This window comes from Lipotes vexillifer, unplaced genomic scaffold (assembly GCF_000442215.2).
Source record: "Lipotes vexillifer unplaced genomic scaffold, Lipotes_vexillifer_v1.1 scaffold732, whole genome shotgun sequence".
Taxonomy (NCBI): Eukaryota; Metazoa; Chordata; class Mammalia; order Artiodactyla; family Lipotidae; genus Lipotes; species Lipotes vexillifer.
The window spans coordinates 4140929-4156552 of NW_006792596.1; the positions used below are offsets into that span (position 1 = coordinate 4140929).

Genomic DNA, 15624 nt, shown 5'->3' on the forward strand with positions numbered 1-15624 from the left:
TTTCCCTACTTGAGCCAGAAATATCAATATATAAGGTTTGACAAGCTTCAACACCACTTTAGTTGATACAGCTGTGAAATCAATTTTAAGAAAAAGCAGTGTTAATCATCATATTCTTGCTAGCAGTCATAATAATAACAATTTTTCAACAAAATGTATAACATCCAAATAACTAATGCTTAATTCCAGGAGAGCTCTCTTTCCTTTAAGGTACAGCAGTTAAAATATAACAGCTTTAGAAATAAAAATAACAATTATATTATAACAACAGCTGCTTATTATATGCCAGACACATGCAAAAAACTATGTATATAAACTAGATTAATTTCAAAAACATTTTCATTTGTGGTGTATTTGTAACCCATTCATTTATTTATTTTAAAAGATTTATAGAAAAAGTTAAGTAATTTTATCCAAGGTTGAACATACTTGAAGAATGATCTCAAGTCTTTTTTATTTCAAAACTCATGCTTAATGTCCAGGAAAATGAAATGACTATACAGGGCTCATGATCAAAGCCCATAATCTGTCTATCTAATTCAAACTCCTACTGCACACATTTTGTCAACACAACATCAGAGAGAAAAGCTGTCAAGAAAAATATTTAAATATTCTACCTCCACTTTGTGTAGTGTGATATAGTGTAAATAGAGTTAGTCTAGGCATCTTTGACCTTGGGAAACACACTTGACACTTGAGATACTTATCCTCATCTGCACAATATGGATAATAATCTTTGCATAGTTCTCAGAGTAACTTCATACTCAAATGAGATGTTACACTTTAGAAATTCTAAAGCCAGTTATGAAAATCAGCTACAATCTTATTTTAAAACGTTATTTATGGGCATAAAAAGAGGATGAGTTATCATAAATGAATGACTTAAAAATTCTTTTGCTGATTTGCAACTACTTGCAACTATTTAGTGAGTAAAATGATTAGCATCTCATTTTGAAGTATGATTTTATATTTATATGTAAAATCATTTTTAAGACCCATCCAGTTAGTCCCTATGTAGGTTATTAGTGGAAATTGAGAGATACTCTGCTCTCAGAGAAAGGCAGTAACATAAAAACAATACAAAATGCACTATTTGTCCAAAGTTTATTTGCAACTTTTAACTTCTAAATATCAGCATGCTTCATAGCTAAATTTTATTATATTAAAAATGTACTCAGCATGAACCAAAATTTTCATTGCAGCTCTATTTACAATAGCCAGGACATGGAAGCAACCTAAGTGTCCATCAACAGATGAATGGTTAAAGAAGATGTGGCACATATATACAATGGAATATTACTCAGCCATAAAAAGAAACGAAATTGAGTTATTTGTAGTGAGGTGGATGGACCTAGAGTCTGTCATACAGAGTGAAGTAAGTCTTGCAGGTTTAAACTAAGCCACTCTGATTTTCTTCTTATTCCTCAGATTGCATTGTTTCATTTATTTGTTCTTCTACTGTGAGTTACAACTGCCTTTTACATTTGTTATTCAACTATACACTGAAGAATATTCCATGGTTCCTCAAATTTTTTTTTTAGTTTTCAGTGATGGGAAATTATTGTATTATTTAGAGATTATCTTTGATAAGATTTACCAGTGTTCTATAATGCAAACAACTATGTAGACTACAATGGACTATATCCTGAAAAACAACCATACTAAGTAGTCCTTAAAATGTACTTCAGTCATCTTAGAGGGACAGGACACATAGCTTAGAAATTCAATATCTGGGCAATAATTTTTATATTTTTATTTCTCAGACATATTTACTACATTTTGTTTATACTTAAGTAATAAGAAAGGGATATTTTGTCATTAAGTTTTTCATATCAAGAAACTCAAAGATTCATGTTCAACCTGATGTTCAAGAAGAAACAATTTGTACAGGCAAATCCATTTTCCAATTACATGGAAAAGAAAATATTTCTATATACATATTAGATAAAAACAAAAGATCCAACTATGTAAATTATATTGCTACTTTTGTTGGAAATCAAGAGGGCAGAATTATTTATACCTTTTAAAAGAAGACATATTCAAATATGTAAGAAATGATGAATAATTCCAAAAAATTAATAAACCATAATTATGTCATAAGATATTTTTATAAAAATTAAAATTATTACAATCATTTATAACTCATGCTTAGAAAACCAATGTATAATCATAAAGATGATATGTTACCAGAGAAAATAAAATTCTGTATATTAAGCAGCTTTTTTTCAGTTATAAGTAAGATTTACAAGGTGAACACGGGACCTTTCAAACAAATCCATGTAACCTGAAATGCTCTAATTGCCTAAGATGTACAGAAGTTTCTTGGATTGCTTACTGAATAAATCTTAAGTAGTAATATTTAAAATCAGGGAAAAGTTAAGGCACAAAGAAAATCGATTAGAAAATCCACATGTTGGTTAGATACTTTTTCAGGTACATTCAGAAAAGAAAAACATTTTGAGTATCTTTCCAAATGGTCCAGTTATACTGTGAAAACCATCAAAAAATAAATACCTAGTTTACAAGTCTGAATAAATGAAAAGCAATATATCCTTGACGCATTAATTTTGCATCAAAATTAAAACCATTAAGTATTTTAAAAATTGTAATACACCATCTTGTGGTTATTGGAAAGGAATGCAATTTACAATTTGGGGATTTTTATAAGGTCTACATATTTCAGCATTATCTTCTGTTTTCAGTTTTAACCTACCCTCATTTAAAAATATTACATTCTTATGCTACTCTTAGTTATCAAAAAACTTGGAAATATAACAACATTATAGTCATTAAGACCTATTTGTTCCATTAATATCTTACAAAATATGTGCTGTAAGAGACATTTTATTTTCATCTTTAAATAATAATAATTATCACTAATTTTATCATCATCATCATCATTGGAGGTAAGATGACACGGTAATATATTAGTTATTCATAAATTTTAAACAAAAACCTCATTTTCAACTAGACTGTGTGTATATTTTATCTGCCTGCCTGTTCAGATAAAGATAGAAAATTTAATTTGCTCTTTTACAAAATATTAGAATATTATAAATTAAAGAAAGAAAAAAAATGGAGAAAGAGAAGCGAAAAGAGATGATAAAGTATTTTGGAGCTGGAGTCGTGAATAATATATCCTGCTTTCCTCCAACACGTAAATACAATTCATTTCATGTTTGATTCTCAAAAAATAATTGTTGAGTAAATGAATAATTTTTGAAATGTTTACTTTGTTTTTAAAATTTTAAAAATTTCAGTTAAAGATACAATTATAAGTATAAACTGTGAATTTCTGTGTTTTCATGCAGATCTTATAAGAAAATCTAGGAATATTTCACAGCTAATTTTAATAAATTAAGTAAGGTATTAAACAAACCATATAGCCCAACAAAATAAAATATTTTTCTCAGGAAAAATGAAAGAGAATTGAGCCCAAGAACCTAATTTATCACAGTAAATAAAATGGATCACTTCTAATAAACCCATTATTATTTACTTTATAAACATAGTTCTTTTGAATTGTATGGAAAAATAGTTCTTTTTTATTCTTTATGATAGACTTTTCTAAATAAGTTACTGGAATCAACTTCATTATTTAATAGAAAGAGAGAGAGAGAAAGAGAAAAGGAAGGAAGGAAGGGAGGAAGGGAAAGAAAGAAAGAAAGAAAGAAAGAAAGAAAGAAAGAAAGAAAGAAAGAAAGAAAGAAAGAAAGAAAGAAAGAAAAGAAAGAAAGAAAGAAAAAGAAAGAAAAGAAAGAAAGAAAAAGAAAAGAAAGGAAGGAAGGAAGGAAGAAGAGAAGAAGGAAGGAAAGAAAGAAAGAAAGAAAGGGAAAGAAAGAGGGAGGGAGGGGACAAGGGTGAAAGGAAGAAAGAAGGAAAGAAAGATCTTATGCCAACAGACATTGTCTGAGACCTTGGCAATACAAATCAAAATTACTTTCTTAAAGGAAGTAAGAGTCTAATAGGGAGAGAGGCACCCACACACAAATGAACGTATCTATGAAACAGAAATAGAGTTACTGATGTAGAAAACAAACTTATGGTTACCAGGGGTAAGGGGGAGGGAGGGATAAATTGGGAGACTGAGATTGAGATATACACACTACTACATATAAAATGGATAACTAATAAGGACCTACTGTATAGCACAGGGAACTCTACTCAATACTCTGTGATGGCCTATATGGGAAAAGATCTAAAAAAGAGTGGACATATGTATATGTATAACTGATTCACTTTGCCATACACCTGAAACTAATACAACATTGCAAATCAACTATACTCCAATAAAATTTTTTAAAAAATAAAAATAATTAAAAAGAAATTAAATTTTAAAAAAATCAACAAATATGAATAAAATAGTGTGCTAAGGGAGAATGGAGATGTGAAAATGCTTCAGAGAAAAGGATGGATGTTGTTTGAAATGGACAAGACACATTCCCAACTTTCTCAAAGGGGGAGCAAATGTTTTTGGAATGATGATAGTTTCTGAAATCAGCTAAGTCTAACAAAAATGAGGTATACAGGTCAGGTCATATTTTTTTCATTGGAATAGAAAATAAAAACCTAACACCACCTTGTGGAAATAGCGTGCCCTGTACCCAGATTCGTCATACCTATTGATTAGGTAAAGCTTTCTTGGAAAGTTGATGCCTAATCTAAAATGACTAGTGGGAGTTTGCCAGGTAGCAAAATGGACAAAGTTTGCTCAGGTCAAATGGGAGGAGGATTTTAAAAAGCTAGCTGACCTTGGAAAATTGAAAGTAATTTAATGTGGTTAGAGTACAGGTGCAAACTGGAGAGAAGCAGAAGATAAAACTACACTGGTGGACAGAGACAGATCTTGAAGTGCCTCCTCTGCTTAGCTAGAGAATCTGAATTTCATTATGGAAGATTTGTGAAGACAGTGTGACAACATCGGCGAATGTGACTAAGAAGGCTCATGTCATATCAACACAGTTGTTTCTTTCCAATATAATAGTTTATCTGTTTCAGCACCAAAAGGTACGTTGACTTCCTTTTTCTAATGTTTTAGAAGGTCATAGAAGTCCACAGAAATTGAGAACTCGTCGATATGTGAAAAATTCAGCTAAACTAGTTATTTATAATAAAAGTAAAGGTGATTTTACAAAAGTAAATTCCCATGTCCTTTAAAAAAAACCAGAATGCTTATAAAATAATTGTACGTAGAGACATGGCCCAGGTAAATCTTATGAGCAGGATACAGAGAGAAAAGTGTGACAGACTACCGCATGCTGTCAAGAGATTAATGTATGTGTTTATTTTAATATTGAGCTGTAAGTGAAAGAAAACCACTACATATGGATGAGTTGAGGTTCTAACTAGGCAATCTAAATTTCTATTATTTTTGGACTCATTTTAAGCATTAACTAACCAAATATCACACTTATTAATAAATTATAGTAAAAATAAAAGTTGAAGTGTTAATAACTTTCATCTCTGATTAGTTCTTTGGATTTGATTCCAAAACTCATTTTGACATTGTAATAAGGGTCATAACATAAAAAGTGTACTTAGACTTAATTTTGAGTCACACCAGTGCAAAAGATATTTGATTTAGCAAGTCAGCAGATATAGCCATCCTGAATATTGTGGGAAAATAAATCATAACTGTCCAAATTTTTCAAACCTTTGAATTTGTTATTTTACTTATAGACAGAATGGGGCTATCAAAATAGTCATTTATAACAACACTATTTCTAGGAATTAAGTCCTGTAGTCAAGTAAAATGTAGGAATGTTGTATCCTTGATTTCAGAAAGGATAATTAATTATATCATAAATTATTAAAGATGAAGGAATATATCATATTTCTACTTTTTATATTTACCAATAAAAGTTCATAAACCTTTCAATTATTTAACAGAATATAATCTCACTCTGATGCAGGGTCTAAAATTTAAGATCTAAAAAACGTTTTTTAATTAAAAACAAAAGAGATGTTTAAATACTAAAAGACTAAGTAAAGTTCCAGAAGGCTTAAAAATGCTAAAGCAGCATTTTACGTCCAGAGTCATAAAGTTATATTAAAAAGTAGTATGTATCATCTGAAAGATTTATCTATAAATATTCATCTTTATATTTATAGAACTAAGGGAATTATAGCACTAGAAATATATAATCTGAACCAGGTTCACAGCCTTTTTAAAGAATAGAATATAAAGACATTTATACAAAAGACTAAATATATTAAAATACTAAGAAAATTGCAATAGTCTCAATATTTTTGAGATTTATATGTATTCTTCTAAAGACTCAGGTGCAAGGCAATAAAGGATGCATTAAGAACAACATTAAGTGGCAAAGAAGAAACCACCATATTCTCACATATTCATTAATGTAGAAAATTAATTAAAATTTCCACAATGCACATTATGATTTTTCCAAATTAGAAATTATTGGACCAAAAACTTCAAATAAATATTTCATTTACTCTCTAACTTGAAACTGTTAATGAGTATCGTATCTTAAAGCAGAAATTTTTTCTTCATATTACAGTTTCTGAGTTTTGCTTCCCTCATTAATTATATTCCCCTAATAAACTAACCACAGTGAACTTCGAGCAGCAAAAGTTTCCCCATTTTCAGACTTCAGTAAGACGAAAAATAGTTACTGGTCCTGAAGTTGGCTTCAATTAAAACCATTACATTTAAATTAAAAATTGCGAAGGTAATCCTGAGTTCTATGAACGTTTGTTATATAATGAGTGACAGAAGACCATTGACACAGTTCTAAGTATTTCTCTTGGTTGGGAAGATAAAAAAGGTCGTTTTATTGTAACAAAGATCGTTTTAAGTTGTAAAAAAGTGACATTTACCTTTTCCAATTGAGCGTTTTTTTTGGATTTGTACAAAAACTCTCCCACTGCCACAAAGACTGAGAGCACCAAGCCGGCTGCAAGAACAATGAAGATGCCACCAATATTTTGAACCCCCAGGGCACTGGCCTCTTTGCTCTCCTCCTCTGGACACCCATTGCCCCTCCACCACTTCTCCTTCATCATGTGCAGCTTGCCTTCCTCTTGCAGCTGAAGAATTGCTATGGTGATTTTGTCTCTATATGGAGAACCTAAGAAAAGAGAGGGTTCGTTAATGCTTTCCAGGAACCCAAAATTTCATAATTAAAGGTTACATGAGACAACAGAGCTCTTTCCAAACGCTCCAAAGTGTGCCAGTATTTATTTTCAGAAGCAAAAAACAACTGGAAAATGGCAGAAAATAGAAGTTTAACAAAATAAATAGGGCAGGTGGCCTTTCTGATTTTGAAGGGTAAGATAACATTTTGTTTTGAAAGAGGAAAATACCTCTCTCTTAAAGGCAGGCTCAACTCAGACCATTGGAAAAATAATAAAACGGTAAGTAGAAATCTACAAAAGGAAATGGATAGAGGGCAAGGATATTTAGTTAATGTCTAGGAATCATTCAACACTGAAAACAGAGCATTGATAAAACAGTAACCTCGACTTTTAGGAAAGTTGTGCAAAAAATGGTGTTTCCCATGATTAAGTGCAATAATTTAAAGTGATCATGATTAACAAGCTCTATTCAGGGGTGGCTAATACTTGCAGATAAATAATCACTCACATTTGCTACAAATAACAGAAGTAACAGGTTTGTACAAACTTGGGTCATTCAAAAATCGTCATGGCAATGCATTGTAAGATTTTTTTTGTTGTTTATTTATCGTTTTACACTTTGGAAAGAAATATTCTTTTCAGTGGAGGCAACAATATAAGTGAAATTTATAGTATTTATGCTGATGAGGGTAGATATTCATCTGTATTAGCTATTACTTGATAAGTAATAACTTTTCTAATTGGTTGCCCAGAAGCATGGAATAATACTGAACTATATGCATCTTTCAACATCTGTCCCAAGGGATTGGTCTTATTGCTTTTTCCCACCCAGAAAATAACCTGTTTCTCAAGTTTAATCTTCCTTCCTAAAACACTATACTGCACATTCCATTTTTCTGCACAGACTCATCCATAAGTGTTTTTCCGCTTGTAGAAAAACACTAATTTCAGCTCACACTGTATGTTGTCTGTGATTTTGTTTTGATTTAAATATACCTACATTTGCACCTAAAGATATATTTTTGCTAAGAGCAATTAAAAACCTTATGAGGAAACTATTCTGCCTCATAAGGGACAGCACTATATGTCTTCTTTTTACTTGATTAATATAACAGGACTAATTCAGTGTTGCTCTTTTAGCAAGAGTAGGCAAACTAAAAAGCAGAAATACAAAGAAAAATCAAAAAAAGTTAGTAGCTTATGGTAAAAGTTGGAGGACTGAAGATCTACCAAATCCAGGTGGAGAGCTGTTTGTTTAACATAATCTTCAATCTATGCAGAAGAAATGTTTATATGGCTTCTATACATTTTTTCACAGCTTTCCTAAAAGGGGCATTATCCATTCCTATAATTAGAACTTAAATATTTTATTTTTATTGTGCAACAACTCCTAATTATAGCAGGGGAATTTCTGCTTCAAAGTTTCCTTCCTATATTCTCTTCTAAATACTACTCTGATGAAAATGTCCAGTTTAAATTCCGCCCCTTAGCCACTTCAGACTTCAATGGATTAGCCTAGCCCATATTATTTTCTACCTTGGTCACTCACTGGACACTCAGGCTAGGTCACCTAGTATTACTATTATTTACCTTTCAAGATGTGAACTACTTTCCTAAGTAGATTGTAAACCCTTTGGAATAGAGGATATCTGTCTATTCCTTTCTTTCTTTCTTTCTTTCTTTTTCTTTCTTTCTTTCTCTCTTTCTTTCTTTCTTTCTTCCTTCTTTCCTTCCTTCCTTCCTTCCTTCCTTCCTTTCTCTCTCTTTCTTTCTTTCTTTTTCTTTTTCTTTCTTTCTTTCTTCCTTCTTTCCTTCCTTCCTTCCTTTCTTTCTTTCTTCTTTCTTTCTTTCTCTCTTCTTTCTTTCTTTCTTTCCTTCTTTCTTTCTTCCTTCCTTCCTTTCTTTCATTCTTTCATTCTTTCTTTCTTTCTATCATCTCTCTATATCTATCATCTATCTTAATTTTCAAACTACTCTCAATCAATGTTTCATATTATGAGGAGCATTATATCTGATTGAGGCAGTCTTGACAAAATATAAGTGACAGTGGGGTGTTTTTGGTCTCCTCTGATATGTATTTAAAAACCATAAATAAAGGTCATCTTGTTTGACTATCCAGTTTTCATTAATTCACTACAACTAGCCTAGCAGCAGCTTCAAAGTCACATTTACTCTGAATTACCGTTCTGATTAACCATGTGTATTCCCTGCAAAATAAACATTTGATTGAGGAAAAAAAACATTTTAAGAAGATCTGTAGTTTATCAAATATATCCTTCAATTAGAAACATAGTATCTGAAACAAATTTTATACAGATAATACTTATGAAAATGACCACAGGTGACTAATATAAAAATGTGGCCTGGAAGTATAATTATAAGCAAATGTTGGGGGGAAAGTGACATGAAAAGTAGACTTTGAAATATGAAAAATTCTTGATCTACCTAAGTAATATTTTGAACCAGGTCATTTCTCATCCTGAGCAAAATTGAAAGAATATTATTCATTGTCAACTCACCAAACCCACTGAATTGCTTTAGGATGTTTATTCAGTATCTTCAGACACCATATTCTCTACCTCATTCTCAAAATAAGGCACAGACAAACAAAAGCAACCCACTTTTCAACAAATGATGGCAACATCTTGATTTCTTGCTGGTTGAGCTTCCTATTTCCAGCACTTACTGTAAATATGAAAATGTCCTATTGCTAGCAAACCTCCTCACACTTATTTTCCAGTGTAAACTTAATAATATGTAAGTAGAATTTGGTTTGAATCAAAGCTACAAAATTAATACACCTCATGTTGAGGTTTTTAACAGGGTGAAATAATATAGATAATATAATCAGTGACACTAAATCATTGCCATGCTTTATTTGTCATTCTGTCATTGATTCATTTTAAAAAACAATAATTAAATAATGAATGATTACTTCTTTGGTACATCATTTGCTGCTCCTTGGGACACATTTCTAGCAGGTACTAGTTAAAGTCAAAAGTGGTTGGAAATTTTATCTATTTGAAAAATCTCAAGGACATATTGAGATCAAAGAATAAAAGTATCTTTAATCTTCTCTGTGACATGAATAGCCATGCACTTAGCTCTAATGAAGTGAACAGCCTTCAGTTAGATAGATGATAGAGTCTAATTTTTGCCCAAGTATGAACCCAGCCTCAAACCACATGCTGGCAAGCCAAGAACTATGAGGGCATTGAGTGGCACCTGGGAGAAGCTGGGGTTAACACACCATAAGGTTGCCTCCAAGGAAGACGGGTATTTTTGCAAGAGGACCCTAACTTTGATTAGAAAACGACTGAGGAAATTGTAAACCTGTCTATTATAACATATACTATTGCACCTAAAAGTCAATCCTCAAATGCTTAAGGGGACAAACAGGTAACCATAAATGGGTGAAGAAACAAGCTAGACAAAAGTATCTGAAAAACTACAACATCCAATGTGAAAAGATAATTTTCAGTTCCAGTTTTATTAAAAATCTGTGAGAATTTCAACACAGGGTTACCAGACATTTTCACTTTAATTATATCCCAGGAAATATTTTGTCTAAAATTTTCTACATTAAAATTTTCGCAAATAAATTACTTTTAAAAAACATCATGCAGGATAAGGCAAACACCTCTTAAAACTGAATTTAGCTCTTTGGTTTTCACTATGCAATCTCTGGTTTTTGTTTCATTTGTATTCTTGCTCACAGTGAGACTTTCTTTGGTTGTTAAACACATGCTCCATACTAACAGTAAGGAACGACTGTGTTTTAAAAATGGTCTTTTTTTCAAGTTGCATAAAGATCCCATTTACCAGATAAAAAAGGTTCTTGCTTACATGAAAGAGACAGAGAGAGAGGGAGAGAGAGAAAGGGAGGGAGGGAGGAAGGAAGGAAGGAAGAAAGAAAGAAGAGAGAGAGAGGGAGGGAGGGAGGGAGAAAACAAGGAAGAAAGAAAGACATATAATTACTACATAGTGAAGTCCCTTGATGTATCAGATGCATAAGACGTGGGGCTCAGAAGAACACTTGAAGGAGGCATAAAGGCAGTTTCGAGTGATATACAGCAGCAGTATACGTGTGGGCATAAATAAAACCTACAAATGCACCTGTTCAGAATTTCCTCGATAAAAAAATTCATCTCCAAATGTCCCTAAATGTTAAATTTTACGTAGATCAAAGAATTTTACATAAAATTATAATTTCATTAACATTCCTCCCAACAAATTGACTAAAAGCTCTTTAGGAAAATAAACTGTGATTTGTTATAAATAAACGATTAATACAAATCTCACCAAGTAGTTCAGAGCCAACTTGCTGGGTTTATTAAATTGAATTGACTCCCTCCTCTCTTCCTTACTTTCTGCCCTCCTTCCTCTTCCCTACCTTCCTTGTTACCTTTCCTTCCTTCTTTTTCATACATTCTCTTTTTGTTTCCTTTCCTTCCCCTCCCCCTCCCTTTTCTTTTCCCTCCCTCCTCCCCTTCCTTCCTGTCATTGGATGTTTCTTACTTATAGAATGGAATACACACGTTGTTATACATACTTGGTTCTAAAGTCTAAACCTACTACACATAGTTTATTCATTTGCTCATTTATTGTCCTTTTCTTGCTCTTTACAAACACACCAATTTAAGTATGTACCAAACATTTTCCTTATCCTATTCAGTACATCTAGATAATATAGAAATGATAAAGGAAATGGAGTTAGCATTATGTTTAATTCTTGAGGAGGCTTAGTGATTGATAAATAGCTTTTCTTTAAAGGTTGCACAACAAGTCTAATATTTACCATGCTTTAGTGAAATATTCTAAAATCACATTATCCATACACATACTGGAGATATCCCATCCATACTGCCAAAAGTTTCCTTACTTTCAAATCAAGCTTCTGCATGCTTTAATCAATTACAAAGGTCAGGAAAAAAAATCACTCTTGCTTTCTATAAATATCTCTTTCTAAAACTCATTATACCAATATTTCCTAAACTGGATTTTCCCCACACACTTCTCTTTTTGGGAAATGTACTTCTGTGATTTCACTTTTAAAGAATTCATTGGTCAGATAAGCTTGAAGAATACTCCATAACAAATATATCTTTTGTAAATTGACATTATATGTTAACAAAATAAAGGGTTTCCATCTCTCCATCAAAGGAAAAAGTTAAAAAAATATATTTTAAATGATTAAATTTATTTTTAGTGGAAGAATTTTTTCATTCATATCTATTAATGTCTCCGTCAATTATTTTATTTTACCTCAATTTGAAAAGCACTGCCTTAGATAACAATAATTACTACTCTTACTACATCAGCTCTCTCTGTCAAAAATAAGTTGTTTCTTGTTAGAACTCCTGCTTGTCCCTGCCTAGCTTTGAATTTACACATTATCACAGCACTACTGATCAAGTAGCATATTTTTTGCATGTCCTTTTTCATCTATTAGCTCCATATGCTTCAATGAGCATCAGCTCATAAGAATTCGCATCACAATACTTACTTTAAGACATGTCTGCATGCCCAGCTTTTAAGTCTCTTTACAAAATACTTCTGGGGGACAAAAGTTACAGGAGTTATTATTTAAATATATTTGTATATCAAAACTGATGAAACCAATTTTGGGGAAAAATACACAGCTTTTGTTTTTCCTAATAGCACCCAAATCCTTTAAATATTTTGTTAAAATTCTAAGGGGCTGGCTAAGTATTTCCGTTACTTATAATGACAAATCCCCACTGCCCACTTCCTAAAGAACTTTAATTTCCTTTGTTTTATATTTCATAGTTATTTCAGCTCATCATGATGATATTATGTGCTGTGTATGACAGAGAATTAGGTAACATCCTGGTGCTTGTTTTCTTTGGGTCTGGGAAGATATTTTTATGAAGTAGACTACTCATAATTTTAAGTTTCCTCTAGCTTGTCATTTCTCCAAGTATACTTTCTTGCACTTTCTGAAGAATAGTAACTTACACGTCTCGTGGCTATGTGACTAGACTATAATCACTAAGTGTATATTATATCAATGATTTGCCTCAAAAAGCTTCAATAATTCCTTAATTATTCCTCTTCTTTGAAAGTGTTTAATCTGATAAATGTTTCTAAGACACATACCCAAATACTTGAAGCCCTTTAAATAATGACTTAAAAATCAGACTACCTGTCAGTTATAGGTAATCAACCATCCATTATTCATCTTATTTCATCCAGCATCCAGCACAGTGCCTATCACACAATAAGCATTAAACAAATGCTTTTTGAATGAAACATTGAATCCATTATAATATATCCATTATGATATAGTCAAAATATGTTAAGGCAGAACTTCTGATATTGGACACCTTCTCAGGTTCTTATTAAATTCAGTAGAACAAATAGAGTTCATAAACAGACTTGTTTCACACTTTTAGTGTTAACCATCTAGAATAAGTTAGGGTGACAAATAAGTTTATAAATTTTAATGCCGTCATTGCACTTATATCAACTGTCAGTGGCCTTGGCCAGTGCCTTAATAAGTAAAAGACCTGCGAGCACAAAAGATCTGAGGCTATCTGCTGGAACCATCAACCTTCTTTCTTAAATTACAGTGCTGCTGGCAATGTTATATTTTGTGAAATGGTTCCCTGCTTCCTATGCTGAGATGAGTGCTGGGTGCCCTAAATGCACAACATATTTTGGGTACTTTTAGAGCTTTATCTCTTTTTACCATTATTTCCATGATAAAATCTTCCTATAAAATTGGAACCAGACCACATTTTCTTAGAGCCTTTTTCTCAGTGAAAGGTGGGTTTTATTATGTCTTAGGACACTGTCTCTCCCATATTTGTTTTTAAGAAGTGCTAAGTCAAATTTTATATTTACGTTTCAGATTCCATTTTAAATCGCTATTTTCCAGTTTTATGCCGTATTCAGTCAACAATGCTGTTATACAATACCAAGCATCATTGTTATTTTCCTCTATAGAACTTATCTCAGTTTGTAACTAAAAAATAATTTCTGTGACTGTTTAATGCTCATTTACCCTAACAGGCTGTAAATTTCATAAGGACAGTGTTGTATTTCCTTTGTTAGTATTACACCTGGCACACAGTGAAGACAATATTTCTGGAATGAATACATGCATAAATAAAATATTAATTACTTAACAGTTGGTCATACATGCCTGCAATTTTACCCTCAGTCATTTCTTATGAACCCAAACTATATATCTTTATCTAATCTATATCTAATAATTATAATACATTTATTTCAAATGAAGCATTTAATGTATGTAGCAACTAAACACTTCATGGTGTCCATTTCAGATTTCCTATTAGATAAAAGCTAAACCGGTGTGAAGTTACTGTCATCACTCTTTGTATTTTCTCTTGAAGGTATTCTATCGAAAAATCTCAATATGATAGAATAAGGAATCCATGAGTGATAATCATAAAAATTAAAGGAGATTAATCTCATCCTGAAAACAAATTATCAACCCATAACATTTAATCACAGAATGGTAAATGAGAGCTAAAAGTGATCAGTCTTCCATGATACCTAGTAATCTTTCCACATTGGAAATTTATGAACATCATTTTCCTGCTTAAATTTTTTTTAATGGTGCTCTAAAGCTATAGAATACAATCTCAATTCCTAAAGATGTCATACAATCCCTTTCTCCAACCTATCACAAGCTTCTCGGACTTTATCCTCTTCTCACACCTAACATGCCAGCAATACAAACTACGAAGTTCTATTTCCCATTGCCTGGAGAATCCTGTTTCCATACTTCCTCCTATTTTCTGGTTGAATGTCCTCACATCCAGATAAACTTCTGCTCATCTTTCCTGATCTTTGCACACTTTTCCTTGGCTGCCACAGAGATACACAGGATCCCTCTTCTTTGGTGCCATAGCACATTGCAGATAGTCTAGTACAACATTTGGTGCATCATATTCCCATGTTTTGCTATATATCTTTTCCTACTAGATTGATATGAGTGTCCCAAGGGCAAGGACCATGTATGTATCTTTTTTTTTTTTTACTATTATTAGATATACATACACAGGTGCTAGATTCTAGGCATATAGTGATGAACAATGTAATAGGAGCCCTGCCCTCCTAGAGTTTTCACTGCAACACAAAACACATATGTTGAATAACCTTTACAAGTTTGAGGATCATTATAATCAAGAACACCATATTGTAGAACCATATGACAGATGGAACTATCTTAGTCTGCTGATCAGGTACACAAAAAAGTCTTCATTACTTTGAAAAGAAGAGTAGGGACAATAACTCTTCTTTCTCTTTGGCTGCCTTTCACCTGCTTTTCCTCTATTTTTCTTTCTATTTGCATTATTGGTTTAAAAAAGTATATATGATAAAGGAAAATGATAGTAAGAGCATCCCACCCACTTTGTTCATTTCTTCTAGATATAGAGGATAGAACTAAGTTTAGGATGTCAGGGTCACGGTGGAATGGAACCAAATATAAATGACACTGTTAATGTAGAAATAAGAGAAGAGAGATAAAAAGCT

The 15624-nt window shown here is 32.0% G+C and overlaps 1 protein-coding gene across 3 annotated transcripts in view; it reads right to left on the reverse strand.

Moving 5' to 3' along the window:
• The window catches only part of GRIK2 (glutamate ionotropic receptor kainate type subunit 2), a 668512-nt gene that overhangs the window by 7825 nt on the left and 645063 nt on the right, over nt 1–15624 (reverse strand). For all 3 annotated transcript variants that reach the window (XM_007465776.1, XM_007465777.1, XM_007465778.1), the window contains exon 15: nt 6841–7091. In XM_007465776.1, coding sequence (XP_007465838.1) covers nt 6841–7091 — 251 coding nt within the window. The remainder of the gene's footprint in view (nt 1–6840; nt 7092–15624) is intronic.